General features: G+C 46.0%; 2 protein-coding genes across 3 annotated transcripts in view; one reads left to right on the top strand and one right to left on the bottom strand.

Moving 5' to 3' along the window:
- Positions 1 to 1902: 1902 nt before the first annotated feature.
- Positions 1903 to 17746, bottom strand: part of Mettl9 (methyltransferase like 9) — a 45370-nt gene continuing 29526 nt past the window's right edge. The window contains exon 5 of one of the 2 annotated variants that reach the window (XM_048332350.1): positions 1903 to 2260. In XM_048332350.1, the coding sequence (XP_048188307.1) occupies positions 2058 to 2260 (203 nt within the window). In that variant the 3' untranslated portion in view covers positions 1903 to 2057. Of the gene's footprint in view, positions 2264 to 17746 lie in introns of both variants that reach the window. The other variant, XM_048332349.1, reaches the window with a different exon arrangement.
- Igsf6 (immunoglobulin superfamily member 6) lies at positions 4464 to 14062 on the top strand. Its single transcript, XM_048332351.1, has 6 exons — positions 4464 to 4561; positions 8045 to 8389; positions 10448 to 10554; positions 11490 to 11540; positions 11845 to 11922; positions 13813 to 14062. The coding sequence occupies exons 1-6, from the start codon at positions 4471 to 4473 to the stop codon at positions 13867 to 13869; spliced, it is 729 nt and encodes a 242-aa protein (XP_048188308.1). The 5' UTR covers positions 4464 to 4470; the 3' UTR covers positions 13870 to 14062.

Raw genomic sequence — 17746 nt, 5'->3', positions numbered from 1 at the left:
CCCTTCCCAACGCCAGGGGCCTCAGCACTCCTGGGATTTCGGATACCCTTCGAGCAGCCAGGAATGCCAGGTGCAGCCTGGGTTTCCTTTCTCCACTGACCTTGAAGGTCCAAGGGTGAGCATGATCTGACCACAGGTAGAGCTCTTCTAAATTTCTCTAGCTCAAGATTCACTTGATATCTGAAGTACTTAGGCCAGGAATGACACAAGTAAGAAGGAAAGCTTTATTGTACTTAAAGGGGGGTGGAGGGAACACACAAGATTTAGGAGAAAAGGAAGCCATTGACACTGGGTAAGCAACACTGCCACCTAGTGGAAGCACCTAGACCGCCAAGACAAGACAGGAAGTGTGAACACATTCGCTCGTTTCCTTTGCCATAAAATGACAATTTTAATGAAACTGGCTTTTAAGATCTGTGCTATCTCTGTTCTTCTAAAGGTAAAGAATGAGTTTCTAAAAAGAATAGACTCTCAAATTAATTCTCAAGCTGATAGTTTAAAGAAACGCTGGGGTAACCTGCCATCTTTGAACATCTACAGAGGAGTAACCCCCAACTGTGACAGTTACAAAGATGCAAAGCTTTAAATTATTAATTTTTAATTACTGTAAAGGTGATATAAAGAAGGGTCACCATTTCATAAGTCAGGTAATGAGTATATTTCTTTTGGGGCAATGTCGCCACTTCCTTCACTCTCTCCCAGTTGAAGACACAAATCTTAACCTGGGCATTGGTGGCTCACACCTGTAATACTAGCTACTCAGGAGGCTGAGATATGACGATCTAAGTTTGAAGCCAGTCCAGACAGGAAAGTCCAGGAGACTCTTATTCCAGTTAACCACCAAAAAGTCCAAAATGAGGTGTGACTCAAGAGGTAGGAGTGCCAGGTTTGAGCAAAAAAAGCTGGGAGAGCACTCAAGCCCTGAGTTCAAGCCCTAGCATAGAAGGGAGGAAGGGTGGAAAGGAAGGTGGGTCAGACCAACTGTCCTGCATTTCTAGAAGCAGTGTGCCAGCAGGGCACTCCCTGGTTGACAGTGCCCAGATGAGTTGCTCCTTCCAGGGAGTGTCTAGACTGCCTGGTGATCAACAACCACCGCACCCACCCTGGGCTGAAGCCCCCCCCCCCAAAGGAGGATCAGGAAGAAAAGTCCATGACTCTTATCTCAATTAGCCACCCAAAATAAGAGGAGCTGTGGCTCAAGTGGTAGAGCGCTAGCCTTGAGTAAAATAAAGCCAAATACAATGATTTTGGTACACTGGATATTGTACATATGCCTACCTGAAATAGGGAAGGCAAAGAAAAATGAGGGTATAACAGATATCACAAGAAATGTACTCACTACCTTCCTATGTAACTGTACCCCCTTTGCACAACACCTTGTCAACAAAATTTAATTAATTTTTTTTAAAAAGCCAAATACAAAAAAGCCCTGGGCTCTAGCCGGGTACTACCATGAGGCAAGTAGCAGCAACCTCCCACAACACATCACCTGGACATCCACAACCCACGCCAGGGAAACCAGACAGCAACTCAAAACAGGATGCCAGCATCGTCTCCAAAAAAGTTTATTAGCATGATTAAAAACATTTTCTTGAATAATAACAGAAGAGAATTCCTAAACATGAAAGAGTTATCATCAGTGGCTATACCTTATAACCAGTATTTGGAACTGAATGGACAGCTTTATTGCCAGTCTTCCTTTTATTAAAAACAATCCATCTATTGGCGCCATGAAGTAATGACTATTGCTTCTGCTGGGAATGAGTCCCGACAGCAATTCTGTATAAAAAAATATCTTCCATCATCATTGGAGTGTGGCCTGCATTGGATTGTGGCCCTCATTGAGTAAAGAGCTGATAAAAATCCACAAAGAGTTGGGTTTTGTTTTTGTTTAAAAAAAAAAAAAAACATTTCTTTTACACACTACAAAGAAATAATTAGTATTTTGGCTTTTAAAATTCCTACATGGTATTGAGAACGGCAGCACCCGACGGCGGCTTCCAGGAGTGCAGCCCGTCTTCCGGAGGGTGCACACGGCAGACCTCAGCATCGCGTGGTCACACGGGCTTGAGGACAAAGACGGCGTCGTCCAGCACGTAGTAGTCATTGTACATGTCGCCCTCACACAGGTAGGGCAGTCTGGTGAAAGCTTCAATGACAAAGCCAGCTCTTCTGAACACTTCGGGCAGGCTGTTCACTTGTTCCTCCCAATTCTGTCCCTTGATTTCCAAAATTTCTGATGGTTTCTCCCACTTGCCACCTACTAAAACAAATAAGGACATTAAGTTAAATTCTTGAACCAACAAATTAAAAGAGGGAAGACAGAAGGGCCTGGAATGTTTCAAGGCCCTCTGGTGAGTATCTCCTCCATAGTCGTCCCAACTCCCCCAGCACAGTGGGTGGGCCAGACCCAGAAGGGCTGTAGGTGGCAAGAGGTCAGGTCAGGAGGTCAAGTTTCACAAGCAACCCCATGTTTGTCTATACATAAAGCCCTGGAGTCGCCTTCTCTGAAACTTGCTGACAGCACCCCCTTCATGACAAAGAGGGATTTGCAGTGGTTAACGAATTAGACAACTGGTCAGTAAATACTGGAATATTAAAACAGAATAACCCATAATATTTGAAGGAGATTTTGGCTAAAGACAAGGAAACGTCACAAGTGTAATATAAGTAAACTATACAACCTATTACCTAGAGAGCCATAGGGCTGAAAATAAAAAGTTCACAAAGGGGCTCAACTTATAAAGATAGCCAGGTGCTGGTGGCTCACGCCCGTAATCCAAACTACCCAGGAAGCTGAGATCTGAGGACTGAAATTTGAAGCCAGGCTGGGCAGGAAATTCTGTGAGACTCTTATCTCCAGTTACGTAGGAAAAAAACAAAACACATAAATCAAGGTGTCAAGTGGTAGAATGCTAGCTTTGAAAGAGAGAAAAATCCAAGTGAGGGTGCCACGCCTGAGTTCAAACCCAAGTACCAGCACAAAACAACAGACCATCATGATGCTTTTCAAAAGAAGCTGCCAGAGGCTCTGAGTTCAAGCTCCCCTGCCCCCACCCCAGTCAATTCTCGAACTTTGCACAACAAATTCCTTACAAGCTCCTACAGCAGAGAGAGACAGAAGAGCAGAACTGGAAGATCACCCTGCCTGGCCAGGAACAGGGCCTGGGATCTGTCCTGCGGCCCCAGACAAAACGTTCACATTCACATACGAGCCCCCACACTGTACACGGCGCACGCACGTGTGCGTACACAGTTTCACTTAAGGTTTTTAGATTCTGTGGTGATATAAAAAGCACACATACTGTCACACATATCTGGTGTGTTACTAAGGGTGGGCCAGCACTAAGCCTGCTGGTGCATGCCTGACGATCACACACGCTCCACCTGGGGTTCCTGTGAGACACATGGGTGGAAGGGCAAGGCACGGGGCCACTTTAGCTGCCCTCCCTGCAGCTGGAGGTACCAGCACATGGCCTAAAACCCGATGGCCCAGATGTGGAGACCATGAGGTTCCCAGCTGTGGGCATGACAGCAGTGGCGAAGTGGAGGCGGCGACCAGGAGTGAGGGAGGCCAACAGATGGCGGCGCGTGGCACCTGTGGTTCACGCTTCATGTGGGTTTCGCAGCAGGCCGGGGCCTACTTCTTCATTATGGGCCCCACATGGTTCCCCAGGACCCCCCCAAACCCTGAAATGAGGCCTCCTTTCTCTGAGTCGCTCCCTGCTGTTTACCAAGAATGACAGACCACAGCAGACTTCTAATTCTGGGGCACGGCAGGTGTGCCTGCTGCTGCACCCTGCCCCCCACCATCCCAGCCCGGGGGGGGGGGGGGGGCAGCAACGGGGACATCTGGAAAACTGAAACTGACAACTGTCAAACCCTCCTAGGGACTGTGTTTCCTGCTCATCACCTGACACCCCACACCTGTGAGCACTTAGAAAGCCCCTGAGTGGTTAAAAAAAAAAAAGATTACATTCAGAAAACTGCTCCTGCCAGGTACTGGTAGCTCACGCCTATAATCCTAGCTACTCAGGAGGCTCTGAGGATCACAGTTCAAAGCCAGCCAAGGGAAGGAAGGCCTAAACTCTTCTCTCCAATTATCTAGCAAAAAGCCAGAAGTGAAGCTGTGGCTCAAGCAGCAGAATACAAGCCTTGAGAGAAAAAACTAAGGGACAGCACCCAGACCCTGAGTTCAAGCCCCAATATTGGTGCATACAGACACAGATACAGACACACAAGTACACACACATGCACACACACACACGTACACACACAGACACATACTCGCCAGACTGAAATCTCAACTGAATGGTGAAACTGAGTTACATTTTTACACAATTTCAAAAAGTTCCTGATTATGGTTCCTTAAGAAGACTTCCTCTTTGCTTCTTCCTTTCTAAAGAAAAAAAGGAGAAAGATAAAGCCACCGCTCTCTCCAAATACAGCCTGACACTCACACACACAGACATGGAGACTGGGACCCGAGGCAGGCTCCGGCTCTGGCCCACCATCCAGCTCCCAATCCAGCTAGAAATCAGCCTGCTTCTATTTTATGTCGGTAAGGTCATTGGGTTTTTTGCCTCTATTTAATTTAAATCAGTTGCTATTTCTTGCCTACTGCATTTATATAGTTGAAGCTCCTAGAGGATAATTTTTAAATGTATAATGTTATGGGAATTATTTAAGGTGTAAGTTTCCTTTTTCCTAGAGAAACCAGTTATGAAGAACCTTGGAAAGTGCCCATTCTGCTATTTCAGGAACACAGGAGATCTAGCTGAAACTAGTCCTAAGATTACTCCTTGAATCTTTAACTAGCAACCACCCCCCAGGCAATCTCTGCACACATTGTTTGCTGAGTGCTCAGGGCTAGCGCTTTACCACTTGAGACACAGTGCCACTTCTGGCTTTTTTGAGTAGTTTATAAGAGTCTTATGGGGAGTTTTCTGCCCAGACTGGATTCAAACTGTGATCCTCAGATCTCAGCCTCCTGAGTAGCTAGGATGACAGGCATGAGCCACAGGTGCCTGGCTCAGTCAGGGTTCTTTAAAGCTGCCTTCTGGGCACAGATGCAGATGAAGTGCTAGGCTGGGTCTTGGTGACTGGGTAGAACAGGGAGTGAGCCCTGTGCTAAGCTGCTACTTCTATACATTGGCAACTTTCTGTAATATGGAGCTTTTGAAAGTACTGAAACTTAGTTCTCTATTTTCTAACTTGGTCTCTATTAAACAGTAAAATGATTTTTTTTTAACTCTCTCTTCTGAGATAAATTTTAGTGGCTACTCTGATAATCCCTAAGAAGAACCTAAGAATTCTTACAAAAAGCATTTCCCAGAAGTCATCTGGGCTGGCTGGCCCAAACTTCTCATTTTTGCTTATTCACACAGAGGGGAGGGGAGGGGAGGGGAACAGAGTCCCCCCCCTCCCCCACCACGCCCCCCCCCCCCCCCCGCCGGAGCTCTCACAGGAAATCAGAGGCTATCTCTCACCTCAGCCAGAGCAAAAACAGAAAACTACAGAACTGCAAATACTTACCTTACCCTGGGCCATTCCATCCTAAAGAAAAGTGCTAGTGGGGATGGGGATATGGCCTAGTGGCAAGAGTGCTTGCCTCGTATACATGAGGCCCTGGGTTCAATTCCCCAGCACCACATATACAGAAAATGGCCAGAAGTGGCGCTGTGGCTCAAGTGGCAGAGTGCTAGCCTTGAGCAAAAAGAAGCCAGGGTCAGTGCTCAGGCCCTGAGTCCAAGCCCAGGACTGGCAAAAAAAAAAAAAAAGTGCTAGACATTAGCTTTGCTTTTATAAGCTTTGTCTGAAAGGCCACATGAAACTGAGACAGCTTTACTTTGTGAGGACTTGACACTGGCCACCTTCCATGTAGACTGCTCTACTGGAAAATGGTGCTCTAGACTCCTAACTTCAGAGCCTGGACGGTAGATAGACAGAGGCTGCGTTAACCAGATAGGGACATCCAGACCCCCCAGCTCGGCCTCCAGCAGGCACCAGCCTCCTCCATCTCCCATCTGGTTGACAGTACCAAGCTCCGAGAACCACTCAAACTGCACAAATCCTAAACGTCAAACAGATGAGGCTGGGTAGCTCACGCCTGTAATCTTTACCTGATCAGGAGGCTGAGATATGAAGATCACAGTTCAAAGCCAGCTGGGCAGAAAAGTTTGTGACTCTTATCTCCAATTAACCACCAAAAAGCCAGAAATGAAACTGTGGTGGCAGAGTACCAGCCTTGAAAGAGAAAGCTAAGAAATAGTGCTCAGGCCCTTAGTTTAAGCCCTAGTAGTAGCGCGCGTACACATACACACACACAACAACAACAACAACAAAAACATGTGAAAATAGGTTTGCATCACAAAGGTCATGATTCTAATTTTATTTATCTTCCGCACTGGTTGGGGACCTATAAGAGAAGACATTGAAAGTTAAAAAGAGCCCCTGTCAGCTGGTGATGGTAGCTCACACCTATAATCCTAGCTAGTCAGGAGGCTGAAATCTGAAGCTCATACTTTAAAGCCAACAGGGCAGAAAAGTCTGTGAGACTCTTACCTCCAATAAACTATTCAGAAAAACCTGGAAGTGGCTCAAGTGGTAGAACACAAGCCTTGAGTACAAAGAGCTCAAGGACAGTGCCCAGACCCTGAGTTCAATGCCCCAGGACCAGCAAAAACAAAACAAAACAAAACAAAACTCTGCCTAAAACCACTTGGAATATTTCTCAAATTCATTCATAGATGTCAAGGACATGCTCAGAAAAATGAGACCATGGAGAAATTTTTGGCTAAAACCTGCTGAAGTTCTGCTTCAACAGTGCCATGTTCGAGTGGTGTTCCTGCCCAAGCCCGGCTCTGGCTCTGTCACCGCTAAGCTTTCCATCTCACAGCCAGGTGTAGGGGGTGAGGGTGGGATCCCAAGCTCCAAGCTGCACGTGGAGCAGAGGCACAGGACGGGGCCTGTGGACACATGCCACAGTCCTCTCTAGAATGGGCATGTGACACTGCAAGAGCCTTCATTAAATACCTCCTGTGACATATGCAAGTCATCATCACACTATGTCTCCCAGGAGCCACATAAGGTCCATGACGCCACCCCTCCTGTGATGGGAAAATCCATCCCAAGGTCACAGAGCAAGAACCAGCAGAGGTGGGATTTGAACTCGGGCCTGTGAGCTTCTCATTATCACAGTTATCTCCAGTCAGATGTCAGTGGCTCACATCTGCAATCCTTACTACTCAAGAGGATCTGACCAGAAAAGTCCATGAGATTCTTCTTTATTTAAAAATAATTTTATTTGTGTGTTTTTTGTGTGTGTGTTTATGTGGTACCAAGGAATCGAACCCAGGGCGGGCCTCATGCATGCTAGCAAGCACTCCACCACTAAACTACGTTCCTTGCCCCTCCATGAGGTTCTTACTCTCCATCTCCAGCTAACCAGCAAAAAGCTGAAAGTGGAGGCTGTGGCTTAAGTGGCAGAGTCCCTACTTTGAATGAAAATGCTAAAGGACAGGGCCCAGGCCCTGAGTTCAGTTCAAGCCCCTGGAATGGCAAGGGGCAGAGGGGGGTGGGGCAAGAGTGGGAGAGAGGACGATGGGGGAGGGGGGGAACAGACTACAATGGATTGCAGAGTGAGGTCCCAAGTGCCCAGCCACAGGGCAGCACTGGGCTGGGCTGGCCTGCAGGGTGGAGCAGGGCTGCATCTCCAGGGGGACCTGCGTGTTAATCAGGTTTCCCAGGTGGACACATGAACATGGCCTCCTCAAAGGAGTTTTTGTGAACTGCCATGCATTTCTAGCAGTCCTGACCCTCACAAGGCAACACCTGCTGCTATGCTCCCCAACGAGATTGTGTGGGCACTCAAGACACTTCCCGTCCCTCTCGGAACCCACTCCCGCGCACAGGGCTCAAAAGAAGGGGGCATGCACAGGGGGCCTGCGGGGTCTGTTTTCAGGTCTTCCTGTGTTGAGAGAGAGGGAAGGAGAAGGCAGCGATGACAGGGTGGCTTGCCCCTCAGCTCTGCTCTCCCCCACAGGGGCTGTGGGGGCCTGCACCATCTCAGTGGTGCAGCCAGACTACCTGGAGGTGGATTTCACCCACAAGGCTGTCACCATACAGTGCAACTTCTCCTTTACGGGATGCCCCTCCGAGCCGTCCAGGGTCCTGTGGTTTCGCTATGGTGCCCAGCAGCCCGAGACCCTGTGCTGGACTGGATGCAAAAGTGAAACAGAGAAATTCACCACGTACGACATCCCAGACCAGAAGCAAGCTTTTCTCACTGTCCACACGCTGACATCAAATGATAGCGCCATTTACATCTGTGGAATAGCAATGCCCAATGCTAAGCACACAGGCGGCGGGACCACACTGGTGGTGAGAGGTGAGTCAGTAAGGGCTTCAACGAATGTTCTGCCCAAACCCTTTAACATCTTCCAGTAGCCTCACCAAGTCACTCTGAGGACTCAGAATTAAGGAGTTTGGGGCTGGGAAAGCGGTTAGTGGTGGATACAGTGCTTGCCTAGCGTGCATGAAGCACCTGGGTTCGATTCCTCAGTACCACATAAATAGAAAACACCAAAGTGGTGCTGTGGCTCAAGTGGTAGACTGCTAGCGGCAAAAGAAGCTCAGGGATAGTGCCCAAGCCCTGAGTTCAAGCCCCTGGGCTGATTTAAAATTGGAAAAAAAAAAAAAAGAAGAAGAAGAAGTTTCAAGCTGAGCACCAGTAACTCATGCCTATAATTCTATCTACTCAAGAGGCTGAGATCTGAGGATCATGGTTTGAAGCCAGCCCAGACAGGAAAGTCCTCGAGACTTTTATCTCCAATTACCCACCAGAAAACCAGAAGTGACGCTGTAACTCAAAGTGGTGGAGCACTAGCCTTGAGCAAAAAAGCCCAGGGACAGCACCCAGGCTGAGCTGAAGCTCTATGACCAATCAAAAAAAAAAGTTTCAAGCCAAGTGCTAGTGGCTCACACCTGTAATCCTAGCTACTCAGGAGGCTGAGATCTGAAGATCACAGTTCCAATCCAAGCCAGCCCAGGCAGAAAAGTCTGTGAAACCCTTACCTGAAATTAACCAGCAAACAGCCAGAACTAAGGTATGGCTCAAGTGGTAAGAGAACCAGGCTCAAGTGAAAATGCTAAGGAACAGTGTTTAGTACCATGTGCACGCACACATGTGTACACAAAAGTACATGTCACACAACACCCGTCTTTAAACAGCAAGTAGTAGAGTCCTTAGAACATGGCCTCTGGGATGGAGGAGGGGGAGCTTGAGCTTGGGGACTGGGCGCTGTCCCTGAGCTTTCTTTGTGCAAGAGTAGCAAAGTGAGCACCAATTCCATTTGTTTTTTTGGAAATTAATTAGAGATAAGAGTGTCATGGACTTTCCTGCCTAGGCTGGCTTCAAACCACGATGCTCAGATCTCAGCCTTCTGAGTAGCTGGGATGGCAGGTGCAAGCCACCAGTACCTCGCATAAACCATCTGCACCCCACTGGCCAGATGTATCTCCAATTAACCACCCCAAACCAGAAATAGAGCTGTGGCTCAAAGTGGTTAAACACTAGCCTTGGGAAAAGAAGCTCAGGGACAGCATCCACGGCCTGAGTTCAAGCCCTAGTACCAACAACAACAACAAAAAAAGTAAATCTTAGCCTGGGTGCAGCTCCAGTGCTAAGAGTGCTTGCCTAGCAAGTACAAGACCCTGGGTTCAATCCTCAGCAAGGGAAAAGATTGTTTCTTAGCACAATGACAAATGATTATTTGAACTTTTTTCTTTTCTTTTTTCTTTTTTTTTTTTTTTTTTTTTTTTTTTTTGCCAGTCCTGGGGCTTGGTCTCAGGGCCTGGGCACTGTCCCTGGCTTCTTTTTTGTTCAAGGCTAGCGCTCTACCACTTGAGCCACAATGCCACTTCTGGCCGTTTTCTATATATGTGGTGCTGAGGAATTGAATCCGGGGCTTCATGCATGTGAGGCAAGTACTCTACCACTAAAACATGCTTTCAGCCCCTGAACTTTATTTTGTTAAAGAACTGATGAGTGGCTGGGCACCAGTGGCTCACACCTGTCATCATCCTACCTACACAGGAAACTAAGATCTGAGGGTCACAGTTCAAAGATAGCCTGGGCAGGAAAGTCTGTGAGGCTCCTATCTCCAATTAAACCAAAAAAACAAAAACAAAACCTTTTAGTGGAGGTAGAGAGTGCCAGATTTTAGCAAAGTGAAAGCACAAAGCCCTGAGTTCAAGCCCCAGCATAGGGTGGAAAAACAACCACAACAATGGGCAGCTATAAGCACCACACTGAAAGATTCCCAGCCAGTGAGAAGGTGATGGGCAGAGTGAACACAGCTCCACCTCTGCCTTGCTTCCACGGTGCCTGATGAATCCACACCCAGCGTATGCGCCACAGTGACCATTCTTTGTTTCCACAATGAAGGAAGCAGACTTCTAAGCAAGGAACTGCAGCACCTGCTGACGGCGCTCTTGGCCCTGCTCTCCTTCTACATCATTGGGATGGGCATAGTCTTTCTGATCCTCTCCCAGGTAAGTCGCACATACAGGAGCAGGCACTAGATGTTCCTGACATCCTCCTCAACCCACACAGGAAGATCATCCCAATCTCCACCCATAGTGGGAGCCTGAGACAACACTTCCTCTCCATCTTCAGGGCTGGGCAGCCACAGAAGGCTCAGCTTTTCAGAAGGCAAAATTTCCATGATTTCCCCCACATCCCAGAAATCCAGGATTAAGAAACCATCTTGTATGCTAGCCAATGACAGTGGAATTACTATTATCCTGGAACACCCAAAAAGAGGTTAATGAAGAGATTAGAAGCTGCCTTAAAGAATTCTTTAATCTAAAAAAAAAGTTATAAAAAAAAAAAAAGAGAATGTGTAGCGTGTGTATTATATGTGCATGCACACTAGTACTAGGGCTCAGAACTCAGGGCCTTTCACTCTTGCTTGGCTTTTTTTCTCAAAGCTGGTGCTCTACCACCTGAGCCACACCTCCACTTCTGTTTTTTCACTGGTTAATTGAAGATAAGAGTCTCATAAATCTGTCTACCCACAGCTGGTCTCAGTCTCCTGAGTAGGTAGGATTAGAGGCCTGAGCTTCTGGTACCTGTGGGAAGGGGGGGGGTGGGGAGAATCAACTTTTGACTGCACACAAACTAATAAAAGAGGATATAACTAGATCTCCTACAGTAAGTATCTGAGCATTCAAGTCCCTTAATGAAATAATAGCATCTGAGAAGTAACATGAAAAGGGGCTACAAGAGTGATTCAAATGATAAGAGTGCCTGCCTAGCAAACCACAAGGCCATGAAGTCAAACCTCAATACTGCCCACCCCCACGAAGATGATAAGAAATTTAACATAGTATGTCATTTAGAAATTTAATCTTACCATGGCAGAAGATACTTTCAACAATTCCTGAGTACATAAAATGTTTACAGACTTTCCTTTTCTTCTTGGCAGTCAAAGTCTAAAGTTCAAAGAAGAAAGGACGCAAAAGAAGATTCCCAGAAGGTATTCCCAACACTTGTAAAAGATTTTTTGCCACGTGGCTAGTGGGAATGATTTTAGGTGGGGAGACATAGAGAACATCATGGTGATTTTCAACCACTCGTGTTCCTTATTACTGAGAACCTCAGGGCTAACTTCCCGTGGTAAACCACGACTTCAGCCATAACTTCTGCTGACTTTCTCTACTCCAAAGACAAGAGTTCCGCACTAGTGGGCGGGATAAGCACGCTTTCTGAGACTGGGGACAGTAAATTAAAAGCCATCACTGCCTTCTCCTGAAAGTTGTTTTCCTCATTTGTATTTGTAGAAGAGAGCTCGGCGTATTTTTCAAGAAATCGCTCAAGAATTCGACCATAAAAGAAATTTGGAAACAAGCCATCAATCCGTAAGTGTAAAATAGCAACAAGAGAGCACACTGCACTGAAAAACAGCTGCCAATGAGCCATCAATAACTGGGGTTTCCTTTAGAAGAGTCTCCAGAAAGACTTTCACATAAAATGCCTTTTTATACCAAATCCGTTTTGATAAACCCATCACCAACACCAAAGGACACAATATGAAACAGCCCCAGGCCGGCAGCTTAGTGACAAGCACTTTCAGAAACAAATTGCACACAGGCAGTTTTCAATCCAACAAGAATGCTTTTGTGAATTGAAAGCTACTTCACAAGTGCTTCTCAGCTTTGGCTGGGATCAAGTATAAAAGACACTTGTGTATCATGAATGCAACAGTAAGCATGAAGTCCATGTGCACACACATATTTGGATCAAATTACATATTTTTAAAAAATCACTTGTTAGGCCAGTTGGTGGCTCACGCCTGTAATCCTAACTACTTGGGAGGCTGAGATCTGAGCATCTCAGTTCAAAGCCAGCCAGGGCAGTGAGACTTATTTCCAATTAACAACCAGAAAACCAGAAGAGGAGTTGTGGCTCAAAGTAGTATGAGCCTTGGGCAAAAGAGCACAGAGACAGCGCCCAAGCCCTGAGTTCAAGCCCCATGAACAAAACAAAACAAAAGTTCTATGAGACTCTTACTTACAATTAACCATAAAAAATCTGCAAGTGGAGCTTTTTTGGCTCAAGTGGAAGAGTGCAAGACTTGAGCACAAACGCTCAGGGACAGCACCCAGACCGAGAACTAAATTCCCAAGGACTAGTGGGGGGGGGGGGGAAGGGGGGGTACGGAACTAATGCGCTAACAGTGCCCCTTTAAACACAGTTCCAATGCAGTGCTGTTAGAGCTGGTAGAACAGACTGCATTCTATGCTGCAGAGTCAGAGTACTCAGATTTAAATTAAAATGTGTAAGTACTCTCCTTTTAAACAGCAGTCAAGAGGGCAAACAAATGTAACCAACAAGTCATGTCCAGAAGTGGTTTGGAGTGTGTGTGTGTGTGTACACTGGAGCTTGAATTCAAAGCCTGGGCATTGTCCCTCCACTTTTTTACTCAGGGCTGGCACTCTACCACTTGAGCCATAGCTCCATTTCTGGCTTTTTGCTGGTTAACTATAGGTAAGAACGTCTCATGGACTTTCCTAACCAGGCTAGCTTTGAACTGCGCAATCTCAGATTTCAGTTAATCCAACTTTTAAACAGGCCCTTTACCCCAAAGACATTATCTAAGCAATCACTTCACCCCTGAGGGTATATACAAATTGTAATATAAAGACAGGGATGACATATATAATACAGAGACAAGGATGTTCCCACTCCAAGTAATGAGTGACAAATGCCCGCTCCCTTCTTTCTTCTTGAGCCTGGGCGTCTGTTTCAACAAAGAGATGAAAAGAAGAAACTGAAAGGAAAGCCTAAGAGTGTGAACTGTGACATTCCCAGCTCCTGGACAGGGAAGTTATTTTCAGTTCCCTGTCTTACTCTATAGAAAGGGAAACTGGGGCTGGGAATGTGGCTTAGCGGTAGAGTGTTTGCCTAGCATGCATGAAGCCCTGGATTGCATTCCTCAGCACCACATAAACAGAAAAAGCCAAAAGTAACATTGCGGCTCAAGTGGTAGAGTGCTAGCCTTGAGCAAAAGGAAGCCAGGGACAGTGCTCAGGCCCTGAGATCAAGCCCAGGACTGGCAAAAAAAAAAAAAAAAAAACAAACCAGAAAGGGAAACTGACAGCCTGGCCTACAGAGGACTTCAGGGACGTAGGACACAGACAGCAAGACAGCAAAGCGGCCCCATGCCATGGGTGGGGGGGAGGCTGTGGGACAGGGAGGGTGCCATGGGTAACATACTGAATAGGCCTATTATTTACTTACCATTGCAGGAGAAAGATGGCATGTATGAGAACAGAAGAGCACTTGCCAACTACAAGAGACCATAGACATGCTGATCGGACACTGAAACCCCAAAGTCAGGAGCCATGACAACATAAAAGCACATACACCAATCATGTCTTTAAAAAGCAAGAAGAGTAATGGCAGGACAAACGGCTGCACCGCCCATCAGGGCACACGGGCACTGTCCATCAACACCCAAAATAACAAACTGAAAAATGTCCTAATTTGAAGAAAAAATTCTAAGCAGCCTAGTTAGACTAATATTTTAAGTTGTGTGTGTGTGTGTGCAAGGGCATGCACATGTGTGCATGTGTGCATACTGTGATGAGGTTTGAACTCATCAGGGTCAGGGCCCTGTCCCTTAGCTTTTTCAAGTGAAAAAGATTGGTGCTCTACCACTTGAGCCACAACTTCATTCCCACATTTTGCTGGTTAAATGGAGATAAAAGTCTTATTATGGATATTTTTGCCCCAGATGGATTTGAACTGTGATCTTCACATCTCAGCCTCTGGAGTAGCTAGGATTACAGGCGTGAGCCACCAGTGCCAAGATGTACATTTAAGCATATCCTACCTTTGTGTCATTTAACACAAGAGGTTTATGTGTTAGCTGTTAGCCTGAGGAAGAACTGACATCAAACCACATGGCTGAGCTTCAGTGAAAACAAGAGTCTCCAGGGAAAATCTTGAGAATCACTGTTCGTATTTTGAAGAGTGCCAAAATAAGACTTAGAGAAACTCATTTTGAAAAGAACCTTGAAGTCAGAGTTATTTCTTTTGATACTGTATTGGGACAATAGTATAGTGTGCGTTTTCCTTCCAAGAATGAAAAATAATTTATATCATGCCATCAACAAGCTGGGATAAGAGCAAGAAGAGAAATAAAGTCAATACTCAGCAGGTTAAGCAGAGAAAAGCTCAGAATAAAGAAGCTACCACTGACTCTAGATGTCAGTGTCGTACCACAGAACAGCTCGAGGAAGGCCACAGACACCCACCCATGCACATCCACGCACACCGGGGACCTGTGTCATCCACACCTGGACATTCCACCAACTTAGGAGACAGATTTCTCCCCCATCTCGCTAGGACAATGGGATATGGATGTGTGTCCCACAAGTGTGCATTTATTAAGCACGAATTACAATGTATTCTTTGTTACTATGTAGTCTTTATTTCACTAGTGTTTCCCTAAACTATTAAGAGGCATTTTGTTTTAATCCAGGCACAATTTTAAAATATTTTCCGATCCCTTTGGAAGAGTTTTACAGTGAGCTCAAGTCAGGGGAGCGGAGGGGAAGTGGGATAGGAGAGAAGAGCAGGGCAGAGGAGAGGAGGGGAAGGGCAGGACAGGGAAGGGGAGGGAAGGGTAAACACCTCGTTCTCTTTCTACATGTGTATGCATGTGTGTACTGGGACACTCTATGCATAATGCTCTTGTGTATATTTGTATTTTAAACACAAAAACAGAAATGAGGGCTGTGAATATGACCTAGTGGTAGAATGCTAGCTTAGTATACATGAAGCCCTTGATTCAATTCCTCACCACCACACATATAGAAAAAGCCAGAAGTGGCATGGTGGCTCAACTGGTAGAGTGCTAGCCTTGAGCAAAAAGAAGCCAGGAGCAGTGCTCAGACCCTGAGTCCAAGTCCCAGGACTGGTAAAAATAAAAAAAGAAATGAAATGATGGCATACCAAGCAGAAACGTAACTATCTTCCAAAATTAATCTGTGTACCCTCAGAGGCACACACATTCACAATAAGACCACTGGCCTACGTGAAATAAACTCCTAAACTGGGGAGGGGGGCAAAAAAAAACAAACAACCCCCACAAGTACTAATTCCCTGCAGGTAAATTGAAGTGTTAAGTTCACTCACGTTCTTTCCATTCCCGCAGCTGTTACCTCTTGGTACTTAATCTCAGTGCTGGAAAGACTCAGTTCCTTGAGTAACTAAGCAGGAGATCTGCTAGTATTTCTTCTTTTTTTTTCCTCCTCCAAACATTTATTTATTGTATATAGAAAATTCTTTTTTTTTTTTGGCCAGTCCTGGGCTTTGGACTCAGGGCCTGAGCACTGTCCCTGAGCTTTTTTTGCTCAGGGCTAGAGCTCTACCACTTTGAGCCACACAGTTCCATTTCTGGTTTTCTGGTACTTCATTAGAGATAAGTCTCATGGACTTTCCTGCCAGGGCTAGCTTTGAACTGCGATTCTCAGATCTCAGCCTCCTGAGTAGCTAGGATTACAGGCGTGAGCACTGGCACCTGGAATATTCATCCTTTTATTCGTCCAAGTACCAACTGTTTATTGAGTGTGACACTGTCAGACCAGGCCTTCTCTGCACACGATCCTGGGGTCACACCATACTCGGTCGTTCCACTGAGCTCATGCCGTCTCACTTTTGTAACTACCCTTCCCTTCTGGTAGATACATTGAAGACTCAAACATAGCTATGTACAGCCTGTGTGAGGCCCTAGGTTTGATCCTCAGCACCACAGAAACAGAACAGGATGGGAAAATGCAGCTCACTGTCACCTCAGCACAAAACCTTCTCTAACCCCAACAGTTAATGAGTTGTTCCTCCTCTTTCCCCCACAGTACCTTGCCATATTTCTGTGACATATCCTGCCATTGCTGTTACATCTGTCTTTGGTACTACTGTGTGATTTACAAGAGCACACTGCTCATATATCTGCATTTCCCCTGCCTGGCACTGTGCATTACAGCAAGCTCAACCCCAAATGCCTTTATATGAATGCAAGGGCACAATGTTTCCATTACACCATGCTTTAGAACTTTAACTTCCTTTCCTGGAAGAAACCTGATCCCTCCACAAAAACTCTTCACTGAATCACGAATAACATCCACATCCTTGCTACCTGAGCATCGCAAAGAACATTCACTGGAAAGAACTCCATGTGAAGCTCCGACCTTCCCATTACCATGAGAACACAGGGACAATTTGTTTGGACAACCTGTTTGGGCTGACAGAGCAAATGGTCTCAGACTGGGTAGCTTACAATCAAAAGAGAATTTCTCTACCTCATGGTTCTAGAAGCTAATGATTTTAGATCTGGGTGCCCCAGGACTGGGTTTTGGTGAGGATAAGGATATTGGGTCTAAGTAACATGGCCTTGTTCTCCCAGCCATTCTGGTGCCTTGCTGAGTGGTGGGGGCTTTTCACCCAGCTCCAAAAAGAATAGAGATGAGAGAGGCCATTCTTCAAATTGCAGACATGACAGGTGTTTAGCCCCAGAAAAGCTTTGCTACAGAGAATGCTCGCCCCTGACTGTTTCTTTCCCTAAATGGTTTGATTTGCTCCCCTCTGAGTATTTCCCTATACGGTTTACTTAACACTTTTATTGAGGCTTGGTCTCCACTCCAAGCACGTGTTTTTTGTCTTTAAAAGGTTTGTGCTATTATGAAAATGTAACCCCTCTGTACACCACTTTGAAAATAAAGAAGGAAGGAAGGAAGGAAGGAAGGAAGGAAGGAAGGAAGGAAGGAAGGAAGGAAGGAAGGAAGGAAGGAAGGAAGGAAGTTGATTGTACTAACTACTTTCTGGGCTTCAGGTCTTTGAGAAAGAAGTCCACCTGCAATTGTCAGCTTTCTAATAAAGACTCCCAACTTGAATTCTCAAAATGTGGCTTCTCTGTTTCTCACAATTGAATTCCCATATAACAGATCCTCTTCCAAAATACAGCTTGAGCATGGTGGGAACTTTGCATGGCTGAGAGAAGGCAGAATAAGGCCTCTGGGATGTTCAATGAGGGCACTAATCCTTGTACATGATGGCCTCATGCCCCATGACCAGGTTAATCCTAATTGCCTTCTTATCCTATCACAATGGTAAGATGGAGCCAAAACCTATGCATCCACACCCCAGTTTCCACAAAATCCCTGAAGCCACAAAGCAAAA

This window comes from Perognathus longimembris, chromosome 23, assembly GCF_023159225.1.
Source record: "Perognathus longimembris pacificus isolate PPM17 chromosome 23, ASM2315922v1, whole genome shotgun sequence".
Lineage (NCBI taxonomy): Eukaryota > Metazoa > Chordata > Mammalia > Rodentia > Heteromyidae > Perognathus > Perognathus longimembris.
The sequence above is the reverse complement of the archived record's forward strand: the minus strand, read 5'-3'. Positions and strand labels throughout refer to the sequence as shown.